This window comes from Malaclemys terrapin, chromosome 8 (assembly GCF_027887155.1).
Source record: "Malaclemys terrapin pileata isolate rMalTer1 chromosome 8, rMalTer1.hap1, whole genome shotgun sequence".
Taxonomy (NCBI): domain Eukaryota; kingdom Metazoa; phylum Chordata; order Testudines; family Emydidae; genus Malaclemys; species Malaclemys terrapin.
The window spans coordinates 9274680-9300848 of record NC_071512.1 but is presented as its reverse complement, the minus strand read 5'-3'; the positions used below and the strand labels follow the sequence as shown (position 1 = coordinate 9300848).

Genomic DNA, 26169 nt, shown 5'->3' with positions numbered 1-26169 from the left:
ATAACTTTTCTGAGAGAGTGAGCTGATGCTCTGTGTGGGGTATCATCCTGGGCTAGCTCATTTTTATGAATGTCCCAGAATAGCACTTTTTTTTTTTTTACTGAGGATCAATTATTTGGATAAAAAAGAAAAAGAAAAAGAGAGAGAGCGAGAAGAGAGACCGACCGACCAGATAGGGACTCAAACCAAGATTCTCTCCCACATGCTCGTCTTCTATCATTAGAGATGGCTGTTGCAACAGCATATATAGGATAGACAGAATAGTGATATCCTAATAGTGCAGCTTATATCAAATTGAGAAAGAAGTAGCCTGGAAATAAAACTAAGAATGGGGGGTATTTTTGTGGCACTAGCCTGTACTGTGCAGTCCAAGCCACATTGGGCTGTCTGATGGGGCATCCAGGACTGTATGAAAATTCCCAATTGTACATTTTTATTTATTGAGCTCTAAGCACATAAGCCACGGGCGTTATGTATTCACCCTTATCGCAGTAACTATACCAGGACCCTGCATGCATTACAAAGTGCTTAAGCTCAGATTTAAATACATTCTAAACAATAAGGAAATAAGCTTGTTAAGCACCAGATGGGTGTATATTTTCCGGTCGCTTTGTGCCTTTCATCTCAATTCATTTTATTGTTATGGTGCAGAGTCTGATGATACTCCAAGGGTTATTTCAGTTTCACAATGGGGTAAACAAGAGCAGACTCTTGCCCTAGACCGTAACCACTGAAATTAAGCCACCTCTGGAGTGAGAGGGCAGACAAGTAACATGCTGCCCAACAAGGGAAATGGTGACTAAGGACTCTGTGGAGAACTCCCGTCTTGCAAGAAGTGCCAAATGTCCTTAAAAGTCCACAAAGAGCCTCACTTCTGTTTCATCTGAAGGATCCACGGCCAAGAAAGTACAGAGCCTTCAGCTTATTTACCTTGGCAGCAAGAAGGACAAAAGAGCATGGCCCTGCTTTGATTTAATCCCACCTGGGGCAGCACATGCTCAACACAAGGCTGCTTCCAAGCCAGCATGACACAGTGACAGCTGAGTAAGGCTCAGACCCCAAACACCATCCAGGCCGGCACTACTGCCAGCAGGGAGCAACTTCTCCCCAGGTTTAATAAGCTAAAGGGGGCTCTGTGCGGGAAGCCACCCTGACAAGGGCTAAAGTCGCAGCCTGACACCCTAGTTCAGCCCCCTCTCTGCAGGGCTGGGTTCCCCCATTGCCCCTGCCGGGTGTGCTCACTGCACAGCCCCGGCGGGAAGGGTTCCCCACAGGGCAGGCGGGACCAAGCAACCCGGGCCCATCCCGGACAGGCTTCAAAGCCGCCAGGCCTGGGGGAGGCCAGCGCCCCGCGCGGAGCGTCACTGCTCGGCTCTGGCTGGGGCGGCCCCGGCCCGGGTCCCCTCCCGGGTGTGTGGGGATGAGTGCCCCACTGCCGCCTCGCTGCGCCTCAGCCGGGGCCGGGGCCGGGGCCCGTTTCAGGCTCGGACGAGCCCGCAAAGTTCGGCCCGGCCGCAGCGCGAGCCGCGGGGCGGTTCGGAGCCGCTGGGGGCGGTTCGGAGCCGAGTCCCCGCCATGGAGCACCCGAGCGGGCCGGTCCTGGAGGCGGCGGAGCCCCGAGCCGAGCGGCGGCCCTCGGGGACCCGCAGAGTGGGCGGTGGGTGAGGGGCGGCGGCGGGGCGGAGCCACCGGGCCCAGCGTCCCCCCCAAAACAGCCCAGCCCCCCGTGCACCCCGGCCCCCCTCCATGTACCCCAAGCTAGCCCAACCCCCCCCCCGAACAGCCCCAGCTCACCCAGCTCCCCCCTCACCAACCCAGCCCCCCCAAACAGCCCAACCCCCCGTGTACCCCCACCAACCCAGCCCCCCCAAACAGCCCAACCCCCCGTGCACCCCGGCCCCCCTCCATATACCCCAAGCTAGCCCAACCCCCCCCGAACAGCCCCAGCTAACCCAGCTCCCCCCTCACCAACCCAGCCCCCCCAAACAGCCCAACCCCCCGTGCACCCCGGCCCCCCTCCATATACCCCAAGCTAGCCCAACCCCCCCCGAACAGCCCCAGCTAACCCAGCTCCCCCCTCACCAACCCAGCCCCCCCAAAACAGCCCAGCCCCCCGTGCACCCCGGCCCCCCTCCATATACCCCAAGCTAGCCCAACCCCCCCCCCGAACAGCCCCAGCTAACCCAGCTCCCCCAAACAGCCCAACCCCCCGTGCACCCCAACCCCCCTCCATATACCCCAAGCTAGCCCAACCCCTCCCCCCCCGAACAGCCCCAGCTAACCCAGCTCCCCCCACCAACCCAACCCCCGCAAACAGCCCAACCCCCCCCGAACAGCCCCAGCTAACCCAGCTCCCCCAAGCAGCCCAACCCCCCGTGCACCGCGGCCACCCTCCATATACCCCAAGCTAGCCCAACCCCCCCCCCGAACAGCCCCAGCTAACCCAGCTCCCCCCACCAACCCAGCCCCCCCCAAACAGCCCAACACCCCATGCATCCCCAGCTAGCCTAGGCCCCCCACCAACCAAGCCCACCAGTACAGCCCATTCCCCTGTGCACCTCCAGCTAGCCCAACCCCCCCAAACAGACCCCCTGAATAGCCCAACCCTCTGTGCACCCCAAGCTAGCCCAGACCCCCCCACCAACCCAGCCCACCAGTACAGCCCACTCCCCCGTGCACCCCCAGCTAGCCCAACCCCCCCAAACAGCCCCCCTGAATAGCCCAACCCCCCCCCCCACAGCCCAGCCCCTGTGCACTCCCAGGTAGCCCAACCCCTCCACCAAACCAGCCCAGTCCCTCATGCACCCCAAGCTAGCTCAAGCCCCAGCCAGCCCAGCCCCCCTCCATATACCCCATGCTAGCCCAGCTCCCCTCCCTGCCAGCACTGACCTAGCCCAGCCCTGGCCCCGTGCACCCCTAACTAGCCCAGGCTCCTGTTCACCCATCTAAACCAGCTCATCCCTGCGATGGTTACCATGTCCCTTCACAACCTGTGGGGTCTGTCCCTGCGCCTCCCATCATTGTGAGCCCAGCTCAGCCCAACTCTGGCCTGCTCTGTCTAGAAAGCGCAACCTACCCATCCCCTGCTCAGCTCATCCAGTGCCCTTCAGACCTGACCTCGCCCATGGCTCCCTCTCCCCCATGCCATTGGCCATTCCAGGCCTTGCACAGTCCAGCCTAGCCCCCCCGGGGCCAGCCTGTTATTGATTATTGTGTTTGTACAGCAATAACAATGTGGTAGGCACTCCCAGCTAGGTCCCTGACTAAGTTTAGAGGGACCGGGATGACTTATAAACAAAGAAGAGGGGATGGGATTCAGCCAAAGCAGTGTCCACCCCCTCCCATTCCTGCAAGTGCTTTACCCGTCATCCCATTCTTTGGACAATCCCAGAAGCTCTCACACCGACTTTCTGCTTTGTATTAGCAAGAACCCAACTCTCTACTGCAATGTCATGGCACTAAAATGTCCTTAAACAAGCCAATAAGGAATCAGATCCTGAAAAAGCCCCAAGTACTGCACCCAACACTCAAAGCGAGGGAAACTCACCGATCATGCACATTCCTCTGATTTGAAAGCCCCTTCTTTCACTGCATATAAGAATTTGAAAACATATTTGGGAAACCTCAGGGTTAAAAGGGGTTTCACTTTACAAATGCTAAAAGGCCTGAGGATTTTCCCTGCATAGTTGGAACCCGGTTTTAATTTTATTATTTATACTTCCCTGCTTTGTCTTTTTCATTCTGCTTTTTATTTCACATGGTTAGGTATTGTGAAACCTCGTCTGACCTATAGCAGAGAGCTAGAAATTAAAACTACCCTTCAGGAACTGCTAATCTACATCATTTTCCTTACAGATCTATGTATATGTAAGTCCACCAATGAGCTAAATGAATTATAATGCATTGTTTTCGAATATTTTTTGCAAAAAGAACAGGAGTACTTGTGGCAAATTTGTTAGTCTTTAGGGTGCCACAAGTACTCCTGTTCTTTTTGCGGATACAGACTAACACGGCTGCTACTCTGAAACCAAATATTTTTTGGCTTACGAAGAGAGCTACGCCTCTTTCAGTGTATAACATTGGGATAAGAAGGCTGAGAGTTACCACCACCTAGGGCTGGTCTACACTATTGTTTAAGTTGATGTAACTTACATTGTTCATGGGTGTGAAAACCACATCCCGGTGAGCAACGTAAGTTACATTGATTTAAAGTGCTGTCCATACCGCACTATGTCGGCAGGAGACTGACACAGCTTCTGCCTATCACCAAGGTGGGGTAATTATGCCCAGGGGAGAGCGTTCTCCCGTTGGCAAAGCACGTCTTTACCAGACGCACTACAGTGGCCCAGCTGCACCGATGTAGCGCGGTAGTGTAGACATGCCCTCAATCTCCCACCCCTTTGACTTTCACCCAAGGGTGTGGTTTCATTTGCAAGTGCCCCGACAAAATTTTTCTTCCAGAATAACAGTTAATGAAGATGGTACCCCATTGTAAAACTGAAGTAACGCTTAACTGAAGTACCATCAGAATCTGGACCATAACAGTAATATGAATTGAGATGAAAGGCACTAAAAAAATTGGAAAATATTATACACCCCTCTGGTGCTTAAACTTATTTCCTTTTATTTAAATATCTTCTAAACAATGACCTTTGGCAGCTTGTAATGCATGCAGGGCTGCAGTATAGTCACTGTGATACGGTAAACAGGTACCCAAGGTGGCTTATCTGCTTAAAGTATATTAAATGAAAGTGTATAATTTTCATTTGCTTTTAACAGACCAAAAGTACCCCCATTTCTAGATTGTGTTTCCAGGCAACTGCTGTTCCAGTTTGATGTAAGCAGCACAATCGGGATCTCACTGTGCTACTGGCAGTTGTCTTCATCCTCAGACCTCATTTTTCAATCAAGCTCTTTCTTTCTCGCTAGTGACATTTGGCATGGTGAACACAGACATGTATTACTTGAACAAAGTTATGTCAAATCTCTTTCTGGAAACTTCTGTGTCTGAGACAGATAGAACTTCCTTCAAGAACATAGGCAGCATGGTTGATTTCTGGAAGGTAAACTTCTAATTTGAATTGTTTTGTTGGGAGCTGACTAGGAGGGCAAGCTTTTAGTGTTATTGCACAGCTTCAGAGGTGTTAGCAACAGTGGAACATTTTGTATACAAGACTTATCCAGACCAGAAGAGGCGTGGTGGTACAGAAACCAGTGTAGTGTCTCACCAGCTGGAGAAGGGTTGAACAACACTAAGTTTGTAAAAGATCTGAGTACAAATATAGGCATTTCTGATAGTCTCCGAACAAACACAGTGAGGCACTGATAGACTAACCTAAGTATAGGAGGAGATGTTCATCATTGTTCTTTACTGCTCTCGGTCTCAGGATTGGGATAATCAGAGGAAAACAGAAAAAAGGGATTATTTTGATTTTACAGTTGCAAAGAAATGACTTTCCTGGGGTGGGTTAGCACAGGACAGGTCCTACCAGCTCAACCAAGAGGAACTTTCCCCTTGATTACCTAGTTTTCCACTGGAATTCCACTTAGGGTATGTCTACACTGCAAAAATAAATAAATCCCTGAAGCAGTGCATCTCAGAGCTCGCGTCAACTGTCTTGGGCTCTCACCATAGGGCTAAAATTAGCTGTGTAGATGTTCCCTCTCAGGTTGGAGCCCAGACTCTGAAACCTGGTGAGGAGGCAGGGTCTGAGCACCAAAGCTGTCCAGCCTGAGCGGGAACTTCTACACTGCTACTTTTAGCCCCATAGCACAAGTCCAAGTCAGTTGACCCGGGCTCTGAGACTTCTGCTGTGGATTTTTCTTCAGTGTAGACATATGCAGTAAAACACCTGCACCTGGCCCATATCAGCTGACTTGGGCTCACAGGGCTTGGGCTGCAAAATTGTAGTGCAGAAGTTTGGGCTCGGGCTGGAGTCCAGGCTCTGAGCCCAAACGTCTACACTGCAATTACATAGCCCGCAGCCTGAGCCCTCAAGCCCGAGTCAGCTGATACGAGCGAGCCATGGGTGTTTTATTGCAGTGTAGACATAACCTTTGAGTCAAAGCTGTGGTATAAAGCGGTGTGCAAGATGCTCACACAGATTTTTACCAGTAGATGGGGGACTCAGCTCAGTTTGCTATAGTATCCAGGCAACATTGGAAGACACAAAGATTGTAATTCTAGGACAATTTTTTTCCTAGTTAAGATTTAAAAGCAGTGGAATCGGATTATAAGAGCAATCTGGGGGACCCATTCCCCCCCTTTGATCACTACAGTTGGAGCCGTAGAATTCTGAGCTCCCCCAACACATGTATTAATGCAAAGTCTCCATCTTTCAAAAGACAGAGCAAATTGTAATATGCATTCTAGTGCCAAGCTGCATCAATCACATTTTTATTGGTTCTGATTAGCACTCACCCAAGCTGTAACATTCTTTTTCAGCAGCCAAGTGGCCCTTAGAAAGGGAGGGGGGCAAACTTCTTTCCTGCCTTCAAAAACGAACTCTGATCCATTTGATCAAAAGCTCTATTGATCAATGTAAGCCAGGAACAAACCCTTAAGTACATATCAGAACTGGTCTTTGGAAAGTCAGATTTGATCCAAATAACCAAATGGTCATTAACTGTCACAGTTCAGGGCAACTGCACCCATTTCTCTCTCCATGGTCCAGCAAGGGCACCCACTCTAGGCTCCCAGCCATCATTCTCTCTTGAGCGGAAACCTGCATCTTTCTCCCTCCTGACTGGGGTTTTTTTCCAGGAGGCACAGTTCCCTACCTACACTGTGATATTCCCAGCAAGACAGTATGCCCAACCATGCCAGTGTCTGCACTTTGCTTTCTCTTCAAAGGCCATGAACAACAGGATTGTCAGAAGCTGGGAACGGGCAACAGGGGATGGATCACTTGATGATTAACTGTTCTGTTCACTCCCTCTGGGGCCCCTGCACTGGCCACTGTCAAAAGACAGGATACTGGGCTAGACAGACCTTTGTTCTGACCCAGTATGGCCGTTCTTATAACCTATCACCCTTCACTGTTCTGAGCTTTTGGAGAACAACTAGGTTTTCTGCCCTAACTTGTAATTTCTAGCCTTTTATCTGAGAGCCCTATAAGGAAGATTGGTATCTTAAAAAGCTTACACTGAAAGTGGCCTTTCCAGCTTCTCTTATCCAATCTCATTATGTTATGTAGTTTGCAGAAGGACCCCTGCTTGATGGTCTGTACTGGGACACATGGTACAACAACAAGACATTGACCAGCCACAAAAACAGCAGTCATGTTTACTATGAGAACTTACTTTTAGGAGTGGCCCAGATTCGTCAGCTAAAAGTCCGCAACAACACGTGCGCCATCTATCCCTATTTCCGAACATTTCTGAAAGAGTGTTATCGTGAATACCGCTATTTAGCTGAAGATAAAGCTGATTTTGGTCTAAAGAATGGGTCTGTGTAAGTACTGTAGTATTCCACTTTGGATTTTCTTACTGTTTACTTTGGATATAGGTTTATAAGACATGTAGGGTTTTTAAAATCCCATGACTTTCAATGGGAGTTGAACACTTAATTAAATGTTTTTCAGAATTCTACCCATAAAACCTGAAAAATGCTCAGTGCAATTTCCATTGTCATTGCTTTACTGCACAGATTATCTCAATGATCTAACCTTGTTATTTCTCAATGATCTAACCTTGTTATTTCTGAGTTGATACAATTACACACACACACACACACACACACACACACGGACAAATTCTTCACTGATTTACATTGGTGCAGCCCCACTGATTTGGGCGTACACCAATGTAACAGAGGAAATTGGCACTATAGATGCACAGTTAAAGGGGGAAGAAGAAAAAAAAAAAAAAAAAGACTAGGGACTATGGACCAAATTCAGCACTGGCATAAGATGTATGCAACTCCATTGATTTGACTGGAAAAGCACCAAATTATGGGAGGCCAGAATTTGAGCTGACCTATTCTGGTCTGATACTAATGCCATGCAGACAGAGGTAAAGCAGGCTTTTCAGACCTCCAGAAGAATTCTTCAGCCATTACTACAACTTTTACTTAGGATCATTTAAATCTATTTAAAGAGAATTTAAACTGGATTACTACAATAGCAATAATCTATGTGTAAACATGAGATGTTCCATTTGGATATAGAAGGTGTAAGCTATTTCACCTGCTTTATCATGGGAGAAATTCAAGCTCATAAGTAGATCTGTCTTTAATTTGGGTAGTCAACACATTCTTCAAATATATGTAAATCTTCCAAGGCCAAGTCTGTATTTCATCTTTCCTAGTGATGAAAGGATCATTTAAGAGCCTGGACTACAGTCCAAAATACAGTAGTGGTTGAGTGAAGCATAGGAACTGGAAAAGAATTGGATATATTAGAAACCTCTTCCAATCCAATTTCCCCATGAGGTGAACTCCTTTATTTCCTTGTCTCCAACAGATGGACGTATTCCTCTGCCTCCTCATTAGCCCCCTGGCACTGGGGAGCCATTGGCCTTTACAGCGGCGGAGGATTTATGTTCACCTTACCTAAATCAAGGAGTGAGAGCATAAGGAAGCTTGCGTTTCTCAGACGTAATGGCTGGCTCACTAGAGGGACAAGAGTCGTATTTATTGACTTCTCAGTGTATAATGCCAACATAAACCTCTTCTGTATAGTCAGGTCAGTGCTTACATTTACTCCATCTGAAATCCCATTTACTAAGGCATTACGCTTCTTTAAGGGTGAAATAAAAGGCTGTTTACCTCCAGAACACCCTGTTCTGTGTTTCTCACCCAGCAGTTGGCAAGACAGCTAATTCTTAAAACAAGAGCAAATGTTTCAACCCAATCCTTCAGAGGGTTATGCATAGCTGATTATTCCTATGGGGCAGGACTTGACTGAGTAACCTTTTGCCCCATCAGAGCCTTGGGTATTAGTCTTGTCATCAGCTACTGAAGGAAAAAAACACAGAATCCTGAACGTAGGGCTTGGCCAAGTGTCTGATCTGCTCAGACACCATTTAATTAAGATCAGTGCAAGCAGATGGACTATTTTAACTGACAGCACCTATTTGGATTGTGTGCCACATGCTTTTCTTGTTTTGTCTTCAGCCTATTCCCTCATTACACTCCCTCTAAAGATAATTCTCAGTCATCCAGAAAGGAAGAGTTAATGGAAATGGGGGTTGTTAAGCTTGCTATTTTTACACAAGCATTTCCCCTCATTGGATCATGTTTTAATTTTAAGGACAAAGACTTAAAGTGATGCTGTCTGATCACTGAAACCAGCAACAAATACAATCCTGGCTAATTCACTTCACAGGTTGGTAGTGGAATTCCCAGCCACTGGTGGTGCTCTTCCTTCTTCGCAGTTTTACTCAGTAAAGCTTCTCAGATACGTCACTTATTACGATTATTTCCTTGCCTCTTGTGAAGTCATCTTTTGCCTCTTCATCTTTGCTTTCATCATCCAAGAAATTTTAAAAGTTAAAAAACTGAAAACGGAATATTTTAGAAGTGCCTGGAACTGGCTGGACATGCTGTTGGTGTCGGTGAGTACTACCCAGTCCTGGCTTCTACCTGCAGGTTTGAGATTTCCATCGCAAACTACCAGTTGGGAACAAATGGCCATTGTGAGATGTGACAGAGATGGCCAAGAGAGAAAACAGCCCTGATTCAGTTCTTGGTTACAATGGGTCTATCCAGTTTAATACAGTGACAAGGCCATGTTATCCAATGGGTAGGGCACTGGACGAGGGCTGGGGTCTATACCCAGCTCTGCCATGGATGCGCCATGTAACTGCGGGCAAGTCACTTCCCCTCCCTGTGCCTCTCTTGTCTATTTCAACTGCAAGCTCTTCAGGACAGGGAGTGTCTCCAAGGGTTTGTACAGCACCAGGGGCCTCTTGATGCTACCATAATGTAAATCAGTGATACCTCACCTGCGGCTCTTTAATGCATCTCCTACGGCTGCTTGCAGCACATGATATTAAAACACTGTGATTTAATTAACAGCCAATCTGGATGCTTTTACTATATTATTAACCAATTGTAGTTGATAAAACAACAACAATACTTGGTCAGTCATTTTACTGTGAGAATTTATATTTAATATATATTCATTCATTGTTTCTTTACTATTTGTATAATTATATTTATAATATAAAAATAGTAAACGAAACAATGAATTCACACTACTGTGGCTCTTCTGGATAATGTTGATCGCTAATTTGGCTCTTGAACCACTGAGGTCTGAGTATCACTGATGTAAATGATTAAAAATTTAACCATATAGTTTAGTTCAGTTTTATAATTTATGACCAGATGTGGTCTGTGGGCTTCTGAAGCCTGATCCAGATGTCAGTGGGAATTTTCCCATTAAGTTCAGTGGACTTTGAATAAAGCCCCTGGTGATCTGCCAATGCAGCCCTAAGGCGGGAAAATTTGGACATCCTTAACACACAACCAGAATGTTAGTTTGTTGTGGGGCTGAATCCTGAATCTGTGCTCAGGGCCGAACTGGCCCACGGTGTGGGTTTTCATCACCCATAGGACAGGAAACACAAGTCTCCACTGATGGAATTTCCCTTAAATAGTTCTGTTGAAGAGGTGGTTATGGGGTGTCACACCACACCTGACTGGCAGGGAATTCAGCTCCTGGAACTCTCAGATCCTACACACTGCTTCCTGATCCAACCCCAGCCCTCACGGGAACCTGGCTCTGATCGGAATCAGTCTCATATGGCTCCCTCACCCCAGATCCTCTATTAGAAGATGGTCCCTAGCAGACAATTCAAGGGGGAAGTAATTTAGTACAGCCTACTTACTCATCCCTTATGCGGTTGATGGGGGACAGTGCTCGGAATCACGCGTGTCTGACCCTACAGAGCCTGGTCCTGTTGGGACATCCAAGGAAGGGCTTTATCAAGGTCAAGAAGGGCAGTGGTTAGGAGGAGATGGCACAGAGGTGACCCTCCCCCCTTCAATAGGCTCCTTCCCTGAACATGCCAGCTTGACATCACGCTTCCCACGCTTGTAACACATTCATGTACTCACTTCACTCAGTGTTCCTGATTAGTCTTGCCAAGCTGTAGCGAGTTTTAGGCTAACGATCATGCAACTGGGCACGATTAGAGCACTGAAGATGAGAGGGGATATCTGGACCATAGTCTGACGAGCCTCTGCTTTTATTCAGCTGTCTCTCTTTGCCATTGCCTTCAATATGTACCGTACTATAGAGGTGTCCTTGCTGATGGAAAGCCTGCTCTCTAATGCCTATGTGTATCCGGACTTTTATTTCCTTGCATACTGGCAAACCCGTTACAACAACATGATTGCTATCAATGTCTTCTTTGCATGGATAAAGGTACCAGTTCTCCATTTCCTATCTTATACACCAGAATCGTAGTAGTGCTAAGTGTATTGTAAATCTTTGCTCTTACGTCTTCAAGGCTGAATTGCAAAGGTAGAGCTAAAAGCGACAATTCTGTTTATAAGATTCCAGAAGAGGAACAGGGTATCAGGCTGGTTAAGGAACCATCCCCAAGGGCCAGTCACATGTCCAATCCTTACACAGCCGTAGTCCTTCTAAAGACAAGTTTCACATTTTAGACCCAATGGCTAAAAGCCCCGTCTCCTATACAGAATCATTGGCCTGCTAGACTGAGTGGGGAATAATTGTGCCCAAACAGTGTTTTAAAATTCATTTATTCCCTAGACCTAGTTTTAACAAGGCTCTGACCTGGTCTATGCTGATGGCACAGCCATGATAGCTGAAACTGTATTTAAAAGCTATTTAACAACAAAGTTCATTTTGTAGAGCACATAAGGTCTACTACTGGGCACAGTGCTTTAAAAGAAAGATATGGACAAACTGGAGAAAATCCAGAGGAAAGCAAGAAAAATGATAAAAGGTTTAGAAAACCTGACCTATGAGAAAAGTTTTAAAAAATTTGACATGTTTAGTCTTGAGAAAAAAAGACTGAGAGGGGGGGGAACCTGTTAACACTCTTCAGATTAAGGGCTGTTACAAAGAGGGTGGTGATCAATTGTTCTCCACCTCCACTGAAGGTAGGTCAAGCATTAATCAGCTTAATCTGCAGCAAGGGAGATTTAGGTTAGATATTAGGAAAAACTTTTGAACTAGAATGGTAGTTAAACTCCGGAATAGGCTCCCAAGCGAGGTTGTGGAATACCCATCACTGGAAGAGGGGGGAGGGATAGCTCAGTGGTTTGAGCATTGGCCTGCTAAACCCAGCGTTGTGAGTTCAATCCTTGAGGGGGCCATTTAGGGATCTGTCTGGGGATTGGTCCTGCTTTGAGCAGGGGGTTGGACTAGATGACCTCCTGAGGTCCCTTCCAACCTTGATAAAAAAAAACAAATAAACCACACAGGATGGACAAATACTTGTAAGGGACAGTCTACATTTACTTGGTCCTGCCTCAGCATGGGGAGGATGTGGGGAAGGGAGGATGGCCTAGATGACCCCCTGAAGTCCCTTCCAGCCCTGTATTTCTATGATTCTATTATTCTAAAAGTGTCTGGGCCAGATTCTGTGAAGGCCCTGAGTTTGGCTTCCATTTGTACAGACAAAAATTACTCCTGTAATTTTCACTGATTTCTATTTCTGGCTCAGGCATTTGTAAAGTGCCCAGCACTATAGTAGATAGGTGGCTACAAATCAGAAGAGTGCAAGCATAAGGGGAGGCACTGGGAGAATAGAAACTGCTTTCTTTTAAGTCAGGCCCCAAGCATTTAAATAAGCTCCAGCAGACTCTAATTCACGTGCCATTAAGGTAAAGAGGGGAAGTTTGTGGCTCTTGGTGCCATTCAGTCTGCCTGGCTGCTGACCATCACACAAGAATGCAAATCTTAGACCAGAGGTGGGCAAACTACAGCCCGCGGGGCACATCCGGCCCGGCCCCCGAGCTCCTAGCCCAGGCTAGCCCTAGCCCCTCTTCCCCTGTTTCCCTTCCCCCGCAGCCTCAGCTCGCTCGCTCTGCCACCGGCGCAATGCTCTGGGCAGCGGGGCTGTGAGCTCCTGGGGCAGCGCAGCTGCAGAGCCTGGCCTGACCCCGGTCTCTGTGCTGCGTGGGGGTGGCGGCGGCGTGGCACGGCTCCAGCCGGGCGGCACGGCTGTAGCGCTGCCAGCCACCGGTGTTCCAGGCAGCGTGGTAAGGGGGCAGGGAGCAGGGGGCACAGAGCAGGGGGGGGTTGGATAGAGGGCAGGGGAGTTTGGGGTAGTGGTCAGGGGGCGGGGAACAAGGGGTTGAATGGGGGCAGTTGTTCCGGGGGGGGGGGGGGAAGGAGTCAGGAAGTGGGGGGGTTGAATGGGGCAGTCAGGGGCAGGGGTTCCGGGGGCAGTCGGGACAGGGAGAAGAGGTGGTTGGAAGGGGCAGGGGTCCAAGGGGGGCTGTCAGGAATGAGACGAGGGGTTGGATGGGGCAGCAGGGGTCCGGGGGTGGTCAGGGGTCCCGGGGGGGGGGGGCGTGTCAGGGAATGGGGGCATTGGATGGCGCAGGAGTCCGGGGCGGGCAGATAGGAGGTGGGGGCCGGGCCACAACCCCTCCCCTAACCGGCCCTCCATACAATTTACAAAACCCGATGCAGCCCTCAGGCCAAAAACAACAACTTTGCCCACCCCGGTCTTAGACTCTCAAACATTTGGGGGAGAAACCTCCTTATCAACACCCCCTCCATATACACACTTAGACACCCTATTCTGGAGGCCTTCATGGCTGTTAGCTTGGCTTGCAGCAGCTGTCTTAACAGGGGTCACCATGTGCCACAGACTTGATTACAAGCCTCAGTACCCAGTAGAGGCGCAGTCCCCCTCGGTGAGCTTTACTGAGCAAATGTATTTGGCCACAAGCCCACAGAGCAATCCTTTCCCCACAACACGTTCAATCCAGCTCTGACTGAACATTCATGCTATTAATATTGATTGGACACCAGACTTAACCTGTAAGTAACTGTAAACAGGCAACACTCCAAGTATTGTATTAAAGAATGTACAATATGTTTTGGTCCCCTCCCAGTAATAACTCGATCTGTTCTCTTCCAGATATTTAAGTTCATAAGCTTTAACAAGACGATGACTCAGCTGTCTTCCACTTTATCCCGCTGTGCCAAAGACATCATCGGATTTGCCATCATGTTTTTCATCATATTCTTTGCATATGCACAGTTAGGCTACCTGGTCTTCGGGTCACAAGTTGAAGAGTTTTCCACTTTTCAGAACTGCATGTATGCAGCTTTCAAACCTTTGCCATGCAGACACCCCATTTCTTGGGCACGCAAACAGCCTCCCCTCAGCAGAATTTAAAAATACAGGCCCCCACCACTTATGCTATTACAGTAATTGTACTCTCTTCAGGTAATACGAGTGCTGCAAAGCTCAGAGCCCTGTAGCCCATCCACAACCCCTTCCGGATTTCCTCTCGAAAGGCATTCTCAACGATCTTGCTGCTGCAGCAACAGACTAGGTCAGATTCCAGTTGGCACCTGGAATCAGGTTTACTGCCTGCAGTACCCAATATGCTTCCACGCCAATGCTATATGCAGAGTCTTGACTGAAAACAGCCCTCATTCCTGACAGCAAGAATAATTTGTGCACGGGCATGTCGATAGGACTGTTGCCTGATCTGCAGCCCCAAATGAACTCAGAATCATACAGAACACATTCCCTGACCTCTAGGCCATGCTCCATTATGCCCTGTGGGTAAAAGTCAGAGAGAACCTGCTGAGTAATCACTCTGATTTTACAGGCGGCAGAATCTTGGCAGTGAGTTGCCACCCTGCACTGCCTGTACCGGCCATCATTTTTATTGCATGGGCATATGCACAGAGCTAGCCAGTGTTTGGCTTGTGCCTTTCTAAACATTTCTCTTCCAGAAGACCTTTAAATCAGTAATCATACTTCCTACCTTACAAAATAACCCCTTTAAAAGAAGGTCACGCAGTCACAATATTTCTGTTATTTTTTTCCTCCAAGTTTTACACAGTTTCGCATAGTGCTGGGTGATTTTAACTTTGCGAGCATAGAGCAAGCCAACCGAATTCTCGGCCCCATTTACTTCATTACCTTCGTGTTCTTTGTGTTCTTTGTATTGCTGGTAAGTGGTGTTTTAATTATGAATAATAATAATACATTTACACTAAACACAAGTCATACTCAACCCTCTCCTTTCACATAGTGACGTTTGTGCACATCAGACGAGGCCACGTCACTCTTCTAGAGGGTTGTCGTGTGACAGTGATTGCTAGGGCCTGCTGTCTTCGCTTCAGAGTTAGCCCAGGTTCTTACCCACGTGTTGCCTTTAACCCTCCTCCCATCTCACCTGAGTTTAATGGTGGTTTCAACCCAGGCTAGCTAGCCCAACTGGTGGCATGGGTTAAAACTCTGGATCCCTGCTTTCACTTGGGCTGGTAATCCACCCACTTTGCAGTGAGTGGACACAGATTACATCACTTGAGTGCTGATAGTCCTCCAGTGCCTTCGCGCAATTGCCCCTGTTCCCAGAAGGAAAGACAAGTTCTCCCACAATTCACGGGGAAAGAATCACAGAGTGCCTCAGTTTACTGCAGCACAAAGAATCACAGACGGTGCTGTCAAAAGTCTATCAACACACGCAGAGAGTGCAGCACCAGTGACGACACAGTAACTCTGATGTAGCTTTGCTGCTCACAACTTGCGGAGCTAGAGCTGTCCTCCATCAAAGAACATCACCGAATACAGGGCTGGAGGTAGGAGGACGCAGTCTGTAGTTCCATTTAGGGTGTCACACCCTTGGTATGATTCTCCTTTCCTTGATCATCTACATGCACCTTTGATTGTGTCAGTTATTTACACCAGTGTAAACGTCAGCAGAATTTGACCCTTTTTTCTAACCAGTAATCCTTAATACAAGGACACCAGTGCCCAAATGGGCATAGCTGCTACTCCTAGTTTTCTCGAACTCTGCTGCAGCAGCATTTGAGGTGGACTTTAGTGCATGTCCCTGCCATGCTAAGCACAGAAGCACTCATGAGCAAGTCAGGGAAAAAGAGAAGCGGAGTCAAAATAGGGAAAGAAGGGTGCTAGAGAAGAACCTGGATAGATTTGAGTAGATTCAGAGAAGCAGAAATAGAATTTACATAGAGAAAAATCTTCAAATGCTTCCTTTCTCTGCAGAACATGTTCTTGGCTATTATTAATGACACATATTCAGAAGTGAAAGCTGACTTTGCAGTGGCACCGAGTAAAGAATTTGAGATCAGTGACCTCATTAGACAGGTAAGTACATGCCTCTAAAATGCTCTCGTTTAAAGGGTCACACTCACAATAGAAATATATTTTCCAAGGGGGAAAAAAAAAAAAAAATCCACAGAACTGATTAAATGCCTGTTCTGAAATCAGTTCGTCCTTAACTATTTAAGAATATTCTGAATTTATTTCTGCAGTTTTAACAAATAGATGAAAGTTCACAGGGTACATCTCGGAGACATCCAACGAGGGCCCTCCCGGAAAACTTGGGAAGACCAAACAAGCAGAAATTAAAACCTTTAATCTCCACCCTCCAGTTTTCAGGCCATCTTTATACAGCACAAAGGAGCAACAAGGAGTATAAACCACTTTCTGCTTAAACTTTTCAGGTCACCTTTAGGCCTGAAATTAAGACCTCATCCCGTCCCAAAAAGGATGCATGTCTAGGAGAATATGTTGAACAGTTGTATAGGGATCCAGTAGAACAGGTGACCCCAGGAATGGAATACAGCCATCCTGAGATCACTCCTTTATCGGAAAAATCACTATCCATTGGGATAAGGTTTGGGGTCTGCGATTGAGAATTTGGTCAATTGGATGTACATGAAAGCCCCAATTCTGCCGGGATCCACTTGCATGGAGCTCACTGCAGGACCAGGGCTTCCACCCGTGTTTGCTTGAGGTATCTGCCCATATGTGCAGAGAGTTAATTACTAGGCTCTTGCAACCATTCCACTTTCCTCTGGGGTTTTGTTGGCTTGAGTCACTAATTTCCCTAGAGCCTGATTCCAAAAGGTAAGAACATTTTATAATAGGTTGTTCAGGTCCCACCAAGATAACTTTGATTTATAAAGGGGTCTAGTTTTCTCTTTTTCTCTCTAATTATGAACCATTTTAAGATAGCAGAAGAGTCCAACTGGATTCACTTGTATATTGTCTTAGTGGATCCCATGAGGCTTTTGAATATAAAAGGGTAAATTTTCGGAGCTGAATGCAAGGTACTGGGAATGTAATTTTCATTAACACTAATAGGATTCATTTCTAAATTGCTGATGCCTCATGTTAACGGGGTGTCCCTTAAATTCAAGCATTACAAAGCTTTTTGTGCCCTGGCTTATGGGAAAGCATTTCTCTCTGTAGAAGACCTGATTTGACATTTAACTCACTTGGTGCATTTTCCCTTTTTTAAAATTGTGCTCAGAGTTACAATAAAGCCCTTGTGAAACTCAAGCTGAAGAAATCGAAGATGGAGGATTTGTATCCGGCAGGTGGAAGCTTGCAAAGCATGAAAACGTAGGACTCCAGCCCCAGCCTTTTTTTCTTTAAACTTTCAGTAAATTACTTTTAACCCATCTACTTAATTTTCAAATACACTCGAATATCTGGAGAATGGTGCAGGAGGTAGAGCGAGTGAACTCTGTGACCCAGATCCTCAAAGGTATTTGGGCGTCTAATTCCCATTGATTTCAGGGGCGCTGTGTGCTCGTTTCCTGGGTACAACTCCCAATGATGGCAGCAGGAGGGCGGAATGGAGCTGTATAGTGCTTCGTACTACAATTTGGTGATCATAGAAGTCAGAGATGGGAAGATCCTGTCCATCCCCCTTAGCATGGGCAAGATTGCTCCCTGGAGTATATTTTCACATGGTCTCAGCACCTAGCCCTAAATCAGCCTTAATAGTCTTATTTAAAATAATAAAAACAATGCCTAGCTCTGATATAGTGCTTTTCATTCTGCTCTCGCAAAGCACTTCACAAAAATTAAGTGGGGAAACATAAATTAAACATTAGATTGAATGAGTTAACTAATGAGACTGTTAAAAGCTTTGGTTAAGTTGCATTGCAGTGGTTGCCATTTGAGAAGTAAATATTTTCATCTGTTGAGAACAGGAAAATATTGTGACTAATCTGCACAGAGTCAGTGCTATGGGGAGAAGAATATTCCCTTTTTAATAGCAACCTCTGCATAAATACTGCAGCAACTATTGCTAACCCATGGTGATGCACCTCCCTTAGGAAGCGCAGAGCCAGACCTTTCAGAAGAGCCCACTGTAGTCTTTGGATGACAAGACATCTAGGGGCAGTTTAGAGTGGTTTCTTTGAACACACACACAGGGTAACGCATGCTCAGACATGCCTTCATGTTGTGTTTGTGATGATATGCCCTTGATATGAACAGGACTCTGCATGGTTCTTCAGTCATTACAAAATAAACTACTGGTTTTCATTCTGAAGAATCTTAATGCTCGAACATCCTCACTGCCAGGCGTGAAGGCAAGAGCTCCCAGACTAGTTATGGGGTGTTTTCTTTTTTCCTGCACAATAAAAAGGTGAATGGAGCATCTACTCTCTCTCTCCTGAGCGAAGGCTCATTTCTGCCCCGAGAAGGGACAGCTAATATCCATCTCATTGGGGAGCTGTTAAATATATTGTCCCTTTCCTGGGAGTTTCTCATTAAAAGACCTCCTTAGCACACTAGATGGATTGGAGCCATATTATTTATGTGGACTCATAACCAACCAACACTCCCTACCCACCCATGCCCTGATCCCCAAGTGTGGGACAAGGCTGTGATGTTGACATAGCTTCACACTTAGCTAGTCTCAGCCTATGCTCACTTCATGGACCACCAATGATCTGCTGGCCACAGGGTGTTGGCTGTCCTTCCCATTTCCACCTGCTAAATTGGACTAAGGGAGCTAAATGCATGTCAGATGCCTTCTTAATATTATTCTGCCACACAAGCCATTGTGATGGTTGCCTCAGAATAGTCTGTGACTATGGGATCCATGAGATCACAAAATGGGAGAGACAACATCCACAAGACACTCTCTCTCTAGCAAATGGTAAACCACATTATGGGAAAACTGAGAACCGCTGACCTAGCTCATGGGCTGTCAAACTGTGGGGTCAGGACCCTAAAGTGGGTCATGACCCTGTTTTAATGGGGTGACCAGGGCTGGCTTAGACTTGGTGCCCAGGGCTGGCTTAGACTTGGTGCCCAGGGCTGACGCTGACGCCCAAGGGCTTCAGCCCTGGGCAGCAGGGTTCAGGTTACAGGCCTCCCGCCCAGGGCTGAAGCCCTGGGGCTTTGGCTTTGGCCCCCCTGCCTGGGGCAGTGGGGCTTGGGCAGGCTCAGGCTGCAGTCCTTCTTCCTGGGGTCGTGTAGTTATTTTGTTGTCAGAAGGGGGGGTGGTCGCAGTGCAATAAAGTTTGAGAACCCCTGAGGGAGGTGGTTTTAGCTCATGGATCTTCTCGGTCAGTAAAGTCCTCCCATTGCTACTCTGACTGCCAAATTCCCTCCATTCAATGGCCCGTTCGCTGTTATGAGGATTTACAAAGGTCCGTCAGCGTGTCTTGTCCATTATTCTCACAAGACGAATAGTCTGAGCCATCAATCCGACTCATAGACTCATAGACTTTAAGGTCAGAAGGGACCATTATGATCATCTAGTCTGACCTCCCGCATGACGCAGGCCACAAAGCCGTCCCAACCCTTTCCCTTGAAGTCCCCAAATCCTGTGGTTTAGAGACTTCAATTAGCAGAGAATCCTCCAGCTAGCGATCCCCGCCCCATGCTGCGGAGGAAGGCGAAAAACCTCCAGGGCCTCTGCCAATCTACCCTGGAGGAAAATTCCTTCCCGACCCCAAATATGGCGATCAGTAGAACCCCGAGCATGTAGGCAAGATTCTCCAGCCAGACCCTCATTGGCCATTATACTATTTACCAGCTATGGCATGTTGTTCCTTTGACTAAAATCACGTTCCCATTAAACCATCCCCTCCACGAACTTATCTAGCTTAATCTTAAAACCAGACAGGTCCGTCGCCCCCACCGTTTCCCTCGGAAGGCTGTTCCAATATTTCACCCCTCTGACGGTCAGAAACCTTCATCTAATTTCAAGCCTAAACTTCCCCACGGCCAGTTTATATCCATTCGTTCTCGTGTCCACATTAGTACTGAGCTGGAATAATTCCTCTCCCTCCCTGGTATTTATCCCTCTGATATATTTAAAGAGAGCAATCATATCCCCCCTCAGCCTTCTTTTGGTCAGGCTAAACAACCCGAGCTCCTCGAGTCTCCTTTCATACGACAGGTTTTCCATTCCTCTGATCATCCTAGTGGTCTCACAGACCCATGCTTTTTCTTGCTAGAGAGATTCCCCCTACACCCTCAAAGACCTACTCTGACATGATTTTCCTTTCTTTGTATGATTGATAGCAAGGGGCATTCTGCCTCCAAATCAGACGATGCTTTGAAGCTTTCCAGAAGATCTAGTGTGGACGAGAAGGTAGACTTTGTTTCTCTTTTTTTTCTTACCAAAAGGCATTGACGTTATTTTAGATTTTACTCGTGATGGTCACACAGTGGAGAACACCAGGAGGGTTTCCGTTGTACGTTGATGTAACATGCTAACATTTTACATCATGGAAGTAGCGTTCAAACTTGAACGAGGCGATGAGAGTTTGCTAGTTGTATTCTCTAGCCCTCAGAGAAAGGTCAACAATAGTGCTGCTCTGTTCAGGGGAGGCCAGGCATCAGAAGAGCAGAGCTGCTGCCAGCTTGAATTAAGTGCCTTTGCAGAGACCCTAGGCAGTGGGAACATTTAACCAAGTGTTGAAGCAATACAAGAACTAGAAAGCAAAATGCTATATAAGGGGCCTGATTGGGTCACAGACCCCATCTGCTTCCAAGCATCAGAGAGAGCAAGTACTTCCACAGGTTTTATTTTGTGCTACAGAAGGAAGCGAAGAATTCCCAGGGGGCTTGTGAAGTCCATACTGAGGCAATAGAAGGTCACTGCTTCATTGCCTCCCCCTCGAACTATTTAAGAGTTCATAAAAATGGAGCTTCGACAGCTGCATAGTGGAAACTGCCTTGCCCTGGGAATTCTTTTATTTTCTCTACTCATTCGGTAACATTCCCTCTCCAGGTAAAGCCATCTTGGTGCCTCCCCTAACTCTGAATCAATATTTATACTCTCCCCCTCCCCCAGTTTTGGAAGGAGCAGATGCAGGATTCCCTTTAAAATGAAGAGAAGAGACCTCCAAAAAGCCAGGGAGCATTTTTCCCCCTACAGTTGCCTCTTTCCCCACAGCTACGTGCTTCCTAAAGTACATTGTGTGAGTGAATGTGTTACCTACAATGTGTGCGTGGGAGACAGCTAGCTCTTTATACAATATGTGGCTTTTCTTCTGGAAAACATACCCTTTCCTCTGTTGAGCAGGGTTATCTAAAGTCACCACAGCTACAGAAATGGAAGGAGAAGCTTGACCAGAAGTATCACTCTGCTGAGAATAAGGAATTGGCCGGGTCTCCTCAGGACCAAGTCTCTCCTCAGGAATTTCAGCAGTATGTCTTTGTCGTAGGTGGACAGAGTAGCTACTGTGTCTGTTCTAAGTGGGTGGAGGAGGTAGCAGGGCTGGCCCCTTGCAGATCAGACTGGCAGGCAGTGGGGAGAAATCAGCGTGGCTCATCTCCCACCTATTTAATATCCATTCAGCTAAGATACAACAGCCTATTCTCAATGGTCACCTGTGCCACTTTTTAACTGGGGTTTCGTACCGAGTCACCTGAGGGACAAGCAAGCAGGTCAGCACCGGTTAGAAAGAGATTGTGCAAATGCACACAGGCCTCCTGAGTTTGGGTGGAAGGGGCAAGTGGGAAGATAAGCAACTTCTAAATCCGGCCCTTCTTAAGTCTGTGAGGATCAATTGACGTGTACTGTAACCAACACGACCAGGACGGGGATAGAACCCACCACCTTCACTTACACAAGCAGCGGTTTCTAATCACTGAAGTTCCAGGAGAACTACCATAAGCAATAATACGTGGCTGTGCCAGTGGCTAGACACCCAGCTTTGCATAGGGGTTTGTCTAGGTGGGAAAGTTAATTAGAAGGTAAGGGGTAAATTGAAAAAACACTAACTATTCCAGAATAGCTCCCGGGGAGGGAATGATTCCAGACTAGCTTATTCTGAAGTAGTTACTCCAGTTAGTTTCCTCAAGTCTCTTCCACCAGCAGAAGTTGGTGCAATAAAAGATATTACCTCACCCATCTGGTCTCTCTACAGCCCTAACTTTGACATTCCATCCAGCAGAGGGCAGGGCAGTAGTCTCACTGCCAATCACACCCACCCGGCTTAGCTCCACGAGAAGGTTTTGCTTCTTTAAGCATACCAGCATTGTTAAAGCAGTAATCCCCTCTAGCATGCAGGCAGTTATGCTGGTGCGTTTAAGGAGGTTATACTGAGCATGGCTTATTCCGGCTCAGGAATCGAAATCATAGAACCATAGAATATCAGGGTTGGAAGGGACCTCAGGAGGTCATCTAGTCCAACCCCCTGCTCAAAGCAGGACCAATCCCCAGCCAGATTTTTGCCCCAGATCCCTACATGGAGCCCTCAAGGATTGAACTCACAACCCTGAGTTTAGCAGGCCAATGCTCAGACTGTTTTGTTTGAAGTGTTGTTGTAGATTACGTTTTATTTACAATTAAGGTTTAGATTTTGTCATGGTTATTTTTAGTAAAAGTCAGGAAGAGGTCATGGGCAATGAATAGGGCCCTACCAAATTCACTGACATGAAAAATGTGCCACGGACTGTGAAATCTGTATAGTATAGGGTGCACACAAAAGACCAGATTTCACGGGGGAGACCGGCGTTTCTCAAACTGGGGGGAGGGAAGGGGCCTGACCCAAAAGGGAGCTGCAGGGGGGGTAGCAAGGTTATATTTGGGGGGGCCGCCCTTAATTCTGCACTGTCTTCAGAGCTGGCCAGAGAGCGGCGGCTGTGACCAGGCGCCCAGGCCTGAAGGCAGCACCCCGCCAGCAGCAGCGCAGAAGTAAGGGTGGCAATACCATGCCATGCTGCCCTTCTGCACTGCTGCCTTCAGAGATGGGCAGCCAGAGAGTGGCACAGCTATACCCGCTATAAGACACCTTTATACTGCTATAACTGCATCCAGAAGTTGGGTTGTACAAGTAAATCAGTTAAAAAAACACACACACACACACACACACACACACACACACACACACACACTCTTATCCAAAACCGTTATACTGGTACAAAATCTGTGTGTAGAGCAGGCCTCTGCCCGTTCGTTGGAGTCTGAAAATCATACTGCAGTAAATAAGGACAGTAGTGAGATGGCTGAAGAATTCACCTCACCATGGACCAGGTCCAAAGCCCACTGATGTTAACAAAAAGAATCCCACTGGTATCAGTGCGTGGGGCTCTGGCTCACTATTCCTCATTGCCCATGTTTCACGTTTAGTGGTGGAGAACAGCAAGTCATAGGGAGTGAGGAACAATATGGAGAACACTAAATTATTGGGAGTAAATAGGTGTTTTATAGCACTGTATTGAGAATATGGGGCACAGGAGGTGACGTATGCCCAGTCTCTGCACTGAGGTAACACCCTCCCTTCGTCAGCCCTGACACACCAGGCTCAGCGGGGGCTGTGCAGCGAGGAAGTGGCACAGAAGCTTGCTCTCCTGCCAGGGCCCCATCAAGTGTGGTGGGAAGCAACACAGGGATCAATATGCAGAGGTAAAGAAAGGGGTTGCGATGGCATTCCCCCACATTCGCTTGGGAGAGTCGCAGTCGCTGCCTGGAGAGGTAAACGGAGATTGTAAACTCTTTGGGGCAGGGAATGTCTTTCCATTCTGCATTTATACAGCACCCTGGACAGGACACTTACTAGGATCATCTGAGTATCTTTCACTTAATCAGTTCCCTGCCACTGTAATACTGTGGTCTAATTATGGTCTATGGTAGGCTTGGTGTGGAGGTGGCTGCATGGCCTGTGATATACTGGAGGGCCTGTCTGGCCTTGAATGCTACCACATTGGGACCCTGGCCCATGACTGGGATTACCACAATACAAATAACGAGGAGGACTCTTCCAAACAGGGTTCTAAAGACCAGACGGTGCCCCCTAGGGACAATTCATCAGTGCATTTTTATTCTGTTCTAGACTTTTCAAATACGCGACGGAACTGGAGAAACGACTAAACGAGGTTAACGCGAAACTGAGCAGAGTTCTGAAAGGCATGCCTGATCCGAAAGGCTCTCCAGACAAGAAACAGAGATAGTGAGGTATAAGGAAGGGGCCAATTTGTAATCCCCAGATGAGTTTATTTCCTTGCTGACTGAATTTCTGAGTTATCCACAGGAGTCTCTCTCTCCTAAGTCCTGCGTTTCTGGACAGGAGGAACAGGGACCATTTCTCTTAACATTTTTCTTAAGTTGAAACAGAGAAATTCAGTATTGAACACCCCCTGTAATTGTGAACCAATGTGTTCACCAGGACCCTCTCCCAACCCCCAGTCCCACTCCCACACAAACACACCAAAAGCCAGAGTTATTCCAGCTCTGTGCAGGAATCTCTGATCCCCAAGCTGCAGGGAGACTGCCTTCATGGGGCAGTGGCTGCAGAGACTTCCCAAGTAGAGCTTCACCACTTATAGAGCACTGGTGTGGGACTCAGAGAACCTAGAGTCTTCTCCTGGCTCTTCCATAAGCCTGCTGGGAGAACTTGGGCAAGTTGCTGCAGTTCTGTGCCTCAGTTTCCCCATCTGTGAAACAGAGATAATGATAGTGACCTGCTTTGTAAAGCACTTCGACATTTTACCGCTGTTAAGATAAAAGCAGCGCAGATTTTTCTGTGTTATAGCAGATCCTGCCCACTGATAAGGATGGAAACACTTGTTTCTTAACAGGCCTTCCTTTGGCTCCCACCTCTCACAGATCAGCTTTGTCTCACCTTATACAGCAAAATCTGATTCACCTATAAAACATTGGAGAACAAGAATTCTTGTTTTCCAGTCCTCCTTCAATTGAGCCAGTAGAGGGAGCTTTCCTCTTCGCTTACCAAATCAAAGCAGCCAGCATTGATTTTAAACAGAGCAGCCTGTCTTGGAAGGTGGATTAGGGATTTTTTTGTTGTTGTGGGTCCCCGCCCCCATGTATTTGATGCTGATGGGAAGTGCTAGATTGATAGTCCTGGGGACCAGAGGTCTCTGTCCATCCACTAAACACACACTGCACAGGCAGAAGCGGCCACTCCGCTCTAGCCCAAACCTAATCTGGAGGGACCAATGCTAGAGCTCAGAAGATGTTTCCCCACCCACCTTCTTTTCCCCCTCCCCAATGACTCATTCAGCTCTTTGCCATCAATAGTACCCATTGGGGTAGACTGACATCACCAAGACATTCCCCCAGTGGATGGCTCAGGTGCAATCTTTTAGAAAGAATCCAGAGGTGGCTGACTTAAAACGAGCTGGTCATTGTGATGTTTGTTTGTTCCTGATTACAGCTGCAGAGAGACAAATTGCACAAAACAAATCCTAGATTCTAAAACTTTCCAAGCACGCTGGCAACTGGCTCCTCACAGCTAGCTCTGAAAGAACACAGACGCTAGGGAAGATGGAAGGCCATTCAACTACAGTGCCAAGCTCTCAAATGTCATGGGAAAATAAAAATCAGCTAATCTATGCGCCTGCTAAACGACTAGCTTATTTGGAGTACAGGATTCTGGCAGGCAGTAAAGCTTTCTATTGTTATCTAGCATCTAAATTTAACACGTTCTGACTGCCACCGGCTTATAATTCAGAGAAAGGCTAAAGCACTATAAAGGGTGGAAAGGATTCAGCTCCAGGGGTGATTGCACTGGATAATCAATGCAAGTTACACCTTACAGATTGTTCAGCGATCATGTCCTCTCTGACACGCAGTCCCCACGCCAAGAGAGTTTATAGACCTCTCCATTATCACCAGTCTGTGCAACACTTATGAAAAAGGGGCTCTGATCCTTGTCTGGGGCGCCTCAGGCTTCGCTCACCCCAATATTACAATCCCTGTTGGTTAAACACGCTCAGTGGTTCAGGGACACGAGACAGTTAGAGGCAAAGCAC

At 47.4% G+C, this 26169-nt stretch overlaps 1 protein-coding gene across 1 annotated transcript; it reads left to right on the top strand.

Moving 5' to 3' along the window:
- The first annotated feature begins 1575 nt into the window (after nt 1–1575).
- On the top strand, nt 1576–24348 carry PKD2L2 (polycystin 2 like 2, transient receptor potential cation channel). The gene is made up of 14 exons (XM_054037387.1): nt 1576–1657; nt 3766–3867; nt 4930–5063; nt 7197–7453; nt 8463–8684; nt 9327–9555; nt 11199–11369; nt 14068–14249; nt 14998–15118; nt 16177–16278; nt 17450–17541; nt 20470–20539; nt 21476–21600; nt 24231–24348. The coding sequence occupies exons 1-14, from the start codon at nt 1576–1578 to the stop codon at nt 24346–24348; spliced, it is 2007 nt and encodes a 668-aa protein (XP_053893362.1).
- The last annotated feature ends 1821 nt before the right edge of the window (nt 24349–26169 follow it).

Coding starts and splice junctions, on each gene's coding strand:
- PKD2L2 (XM_054037387.1), top strand. CDS start 1,576: ATGGAGCACCCGAGCGGGCCGGTCCTGGAGGCGGCGGAGCCCCGAGCC. Junction 9,556..11,198: donor TGGACATGCTGTTGGTGTCG/GTGAGTACTACC, acceptor GCTTTTATTCAG/CTGTCTCTCTTTGCCATTGC. Junction 11,370..14,067: donor TCTTCTTTGCATGGATAAAG/GTACCAGTTCTC, acceptor GTTCTCTTCCAG/ATATTTAAGTTCATAAGCTT.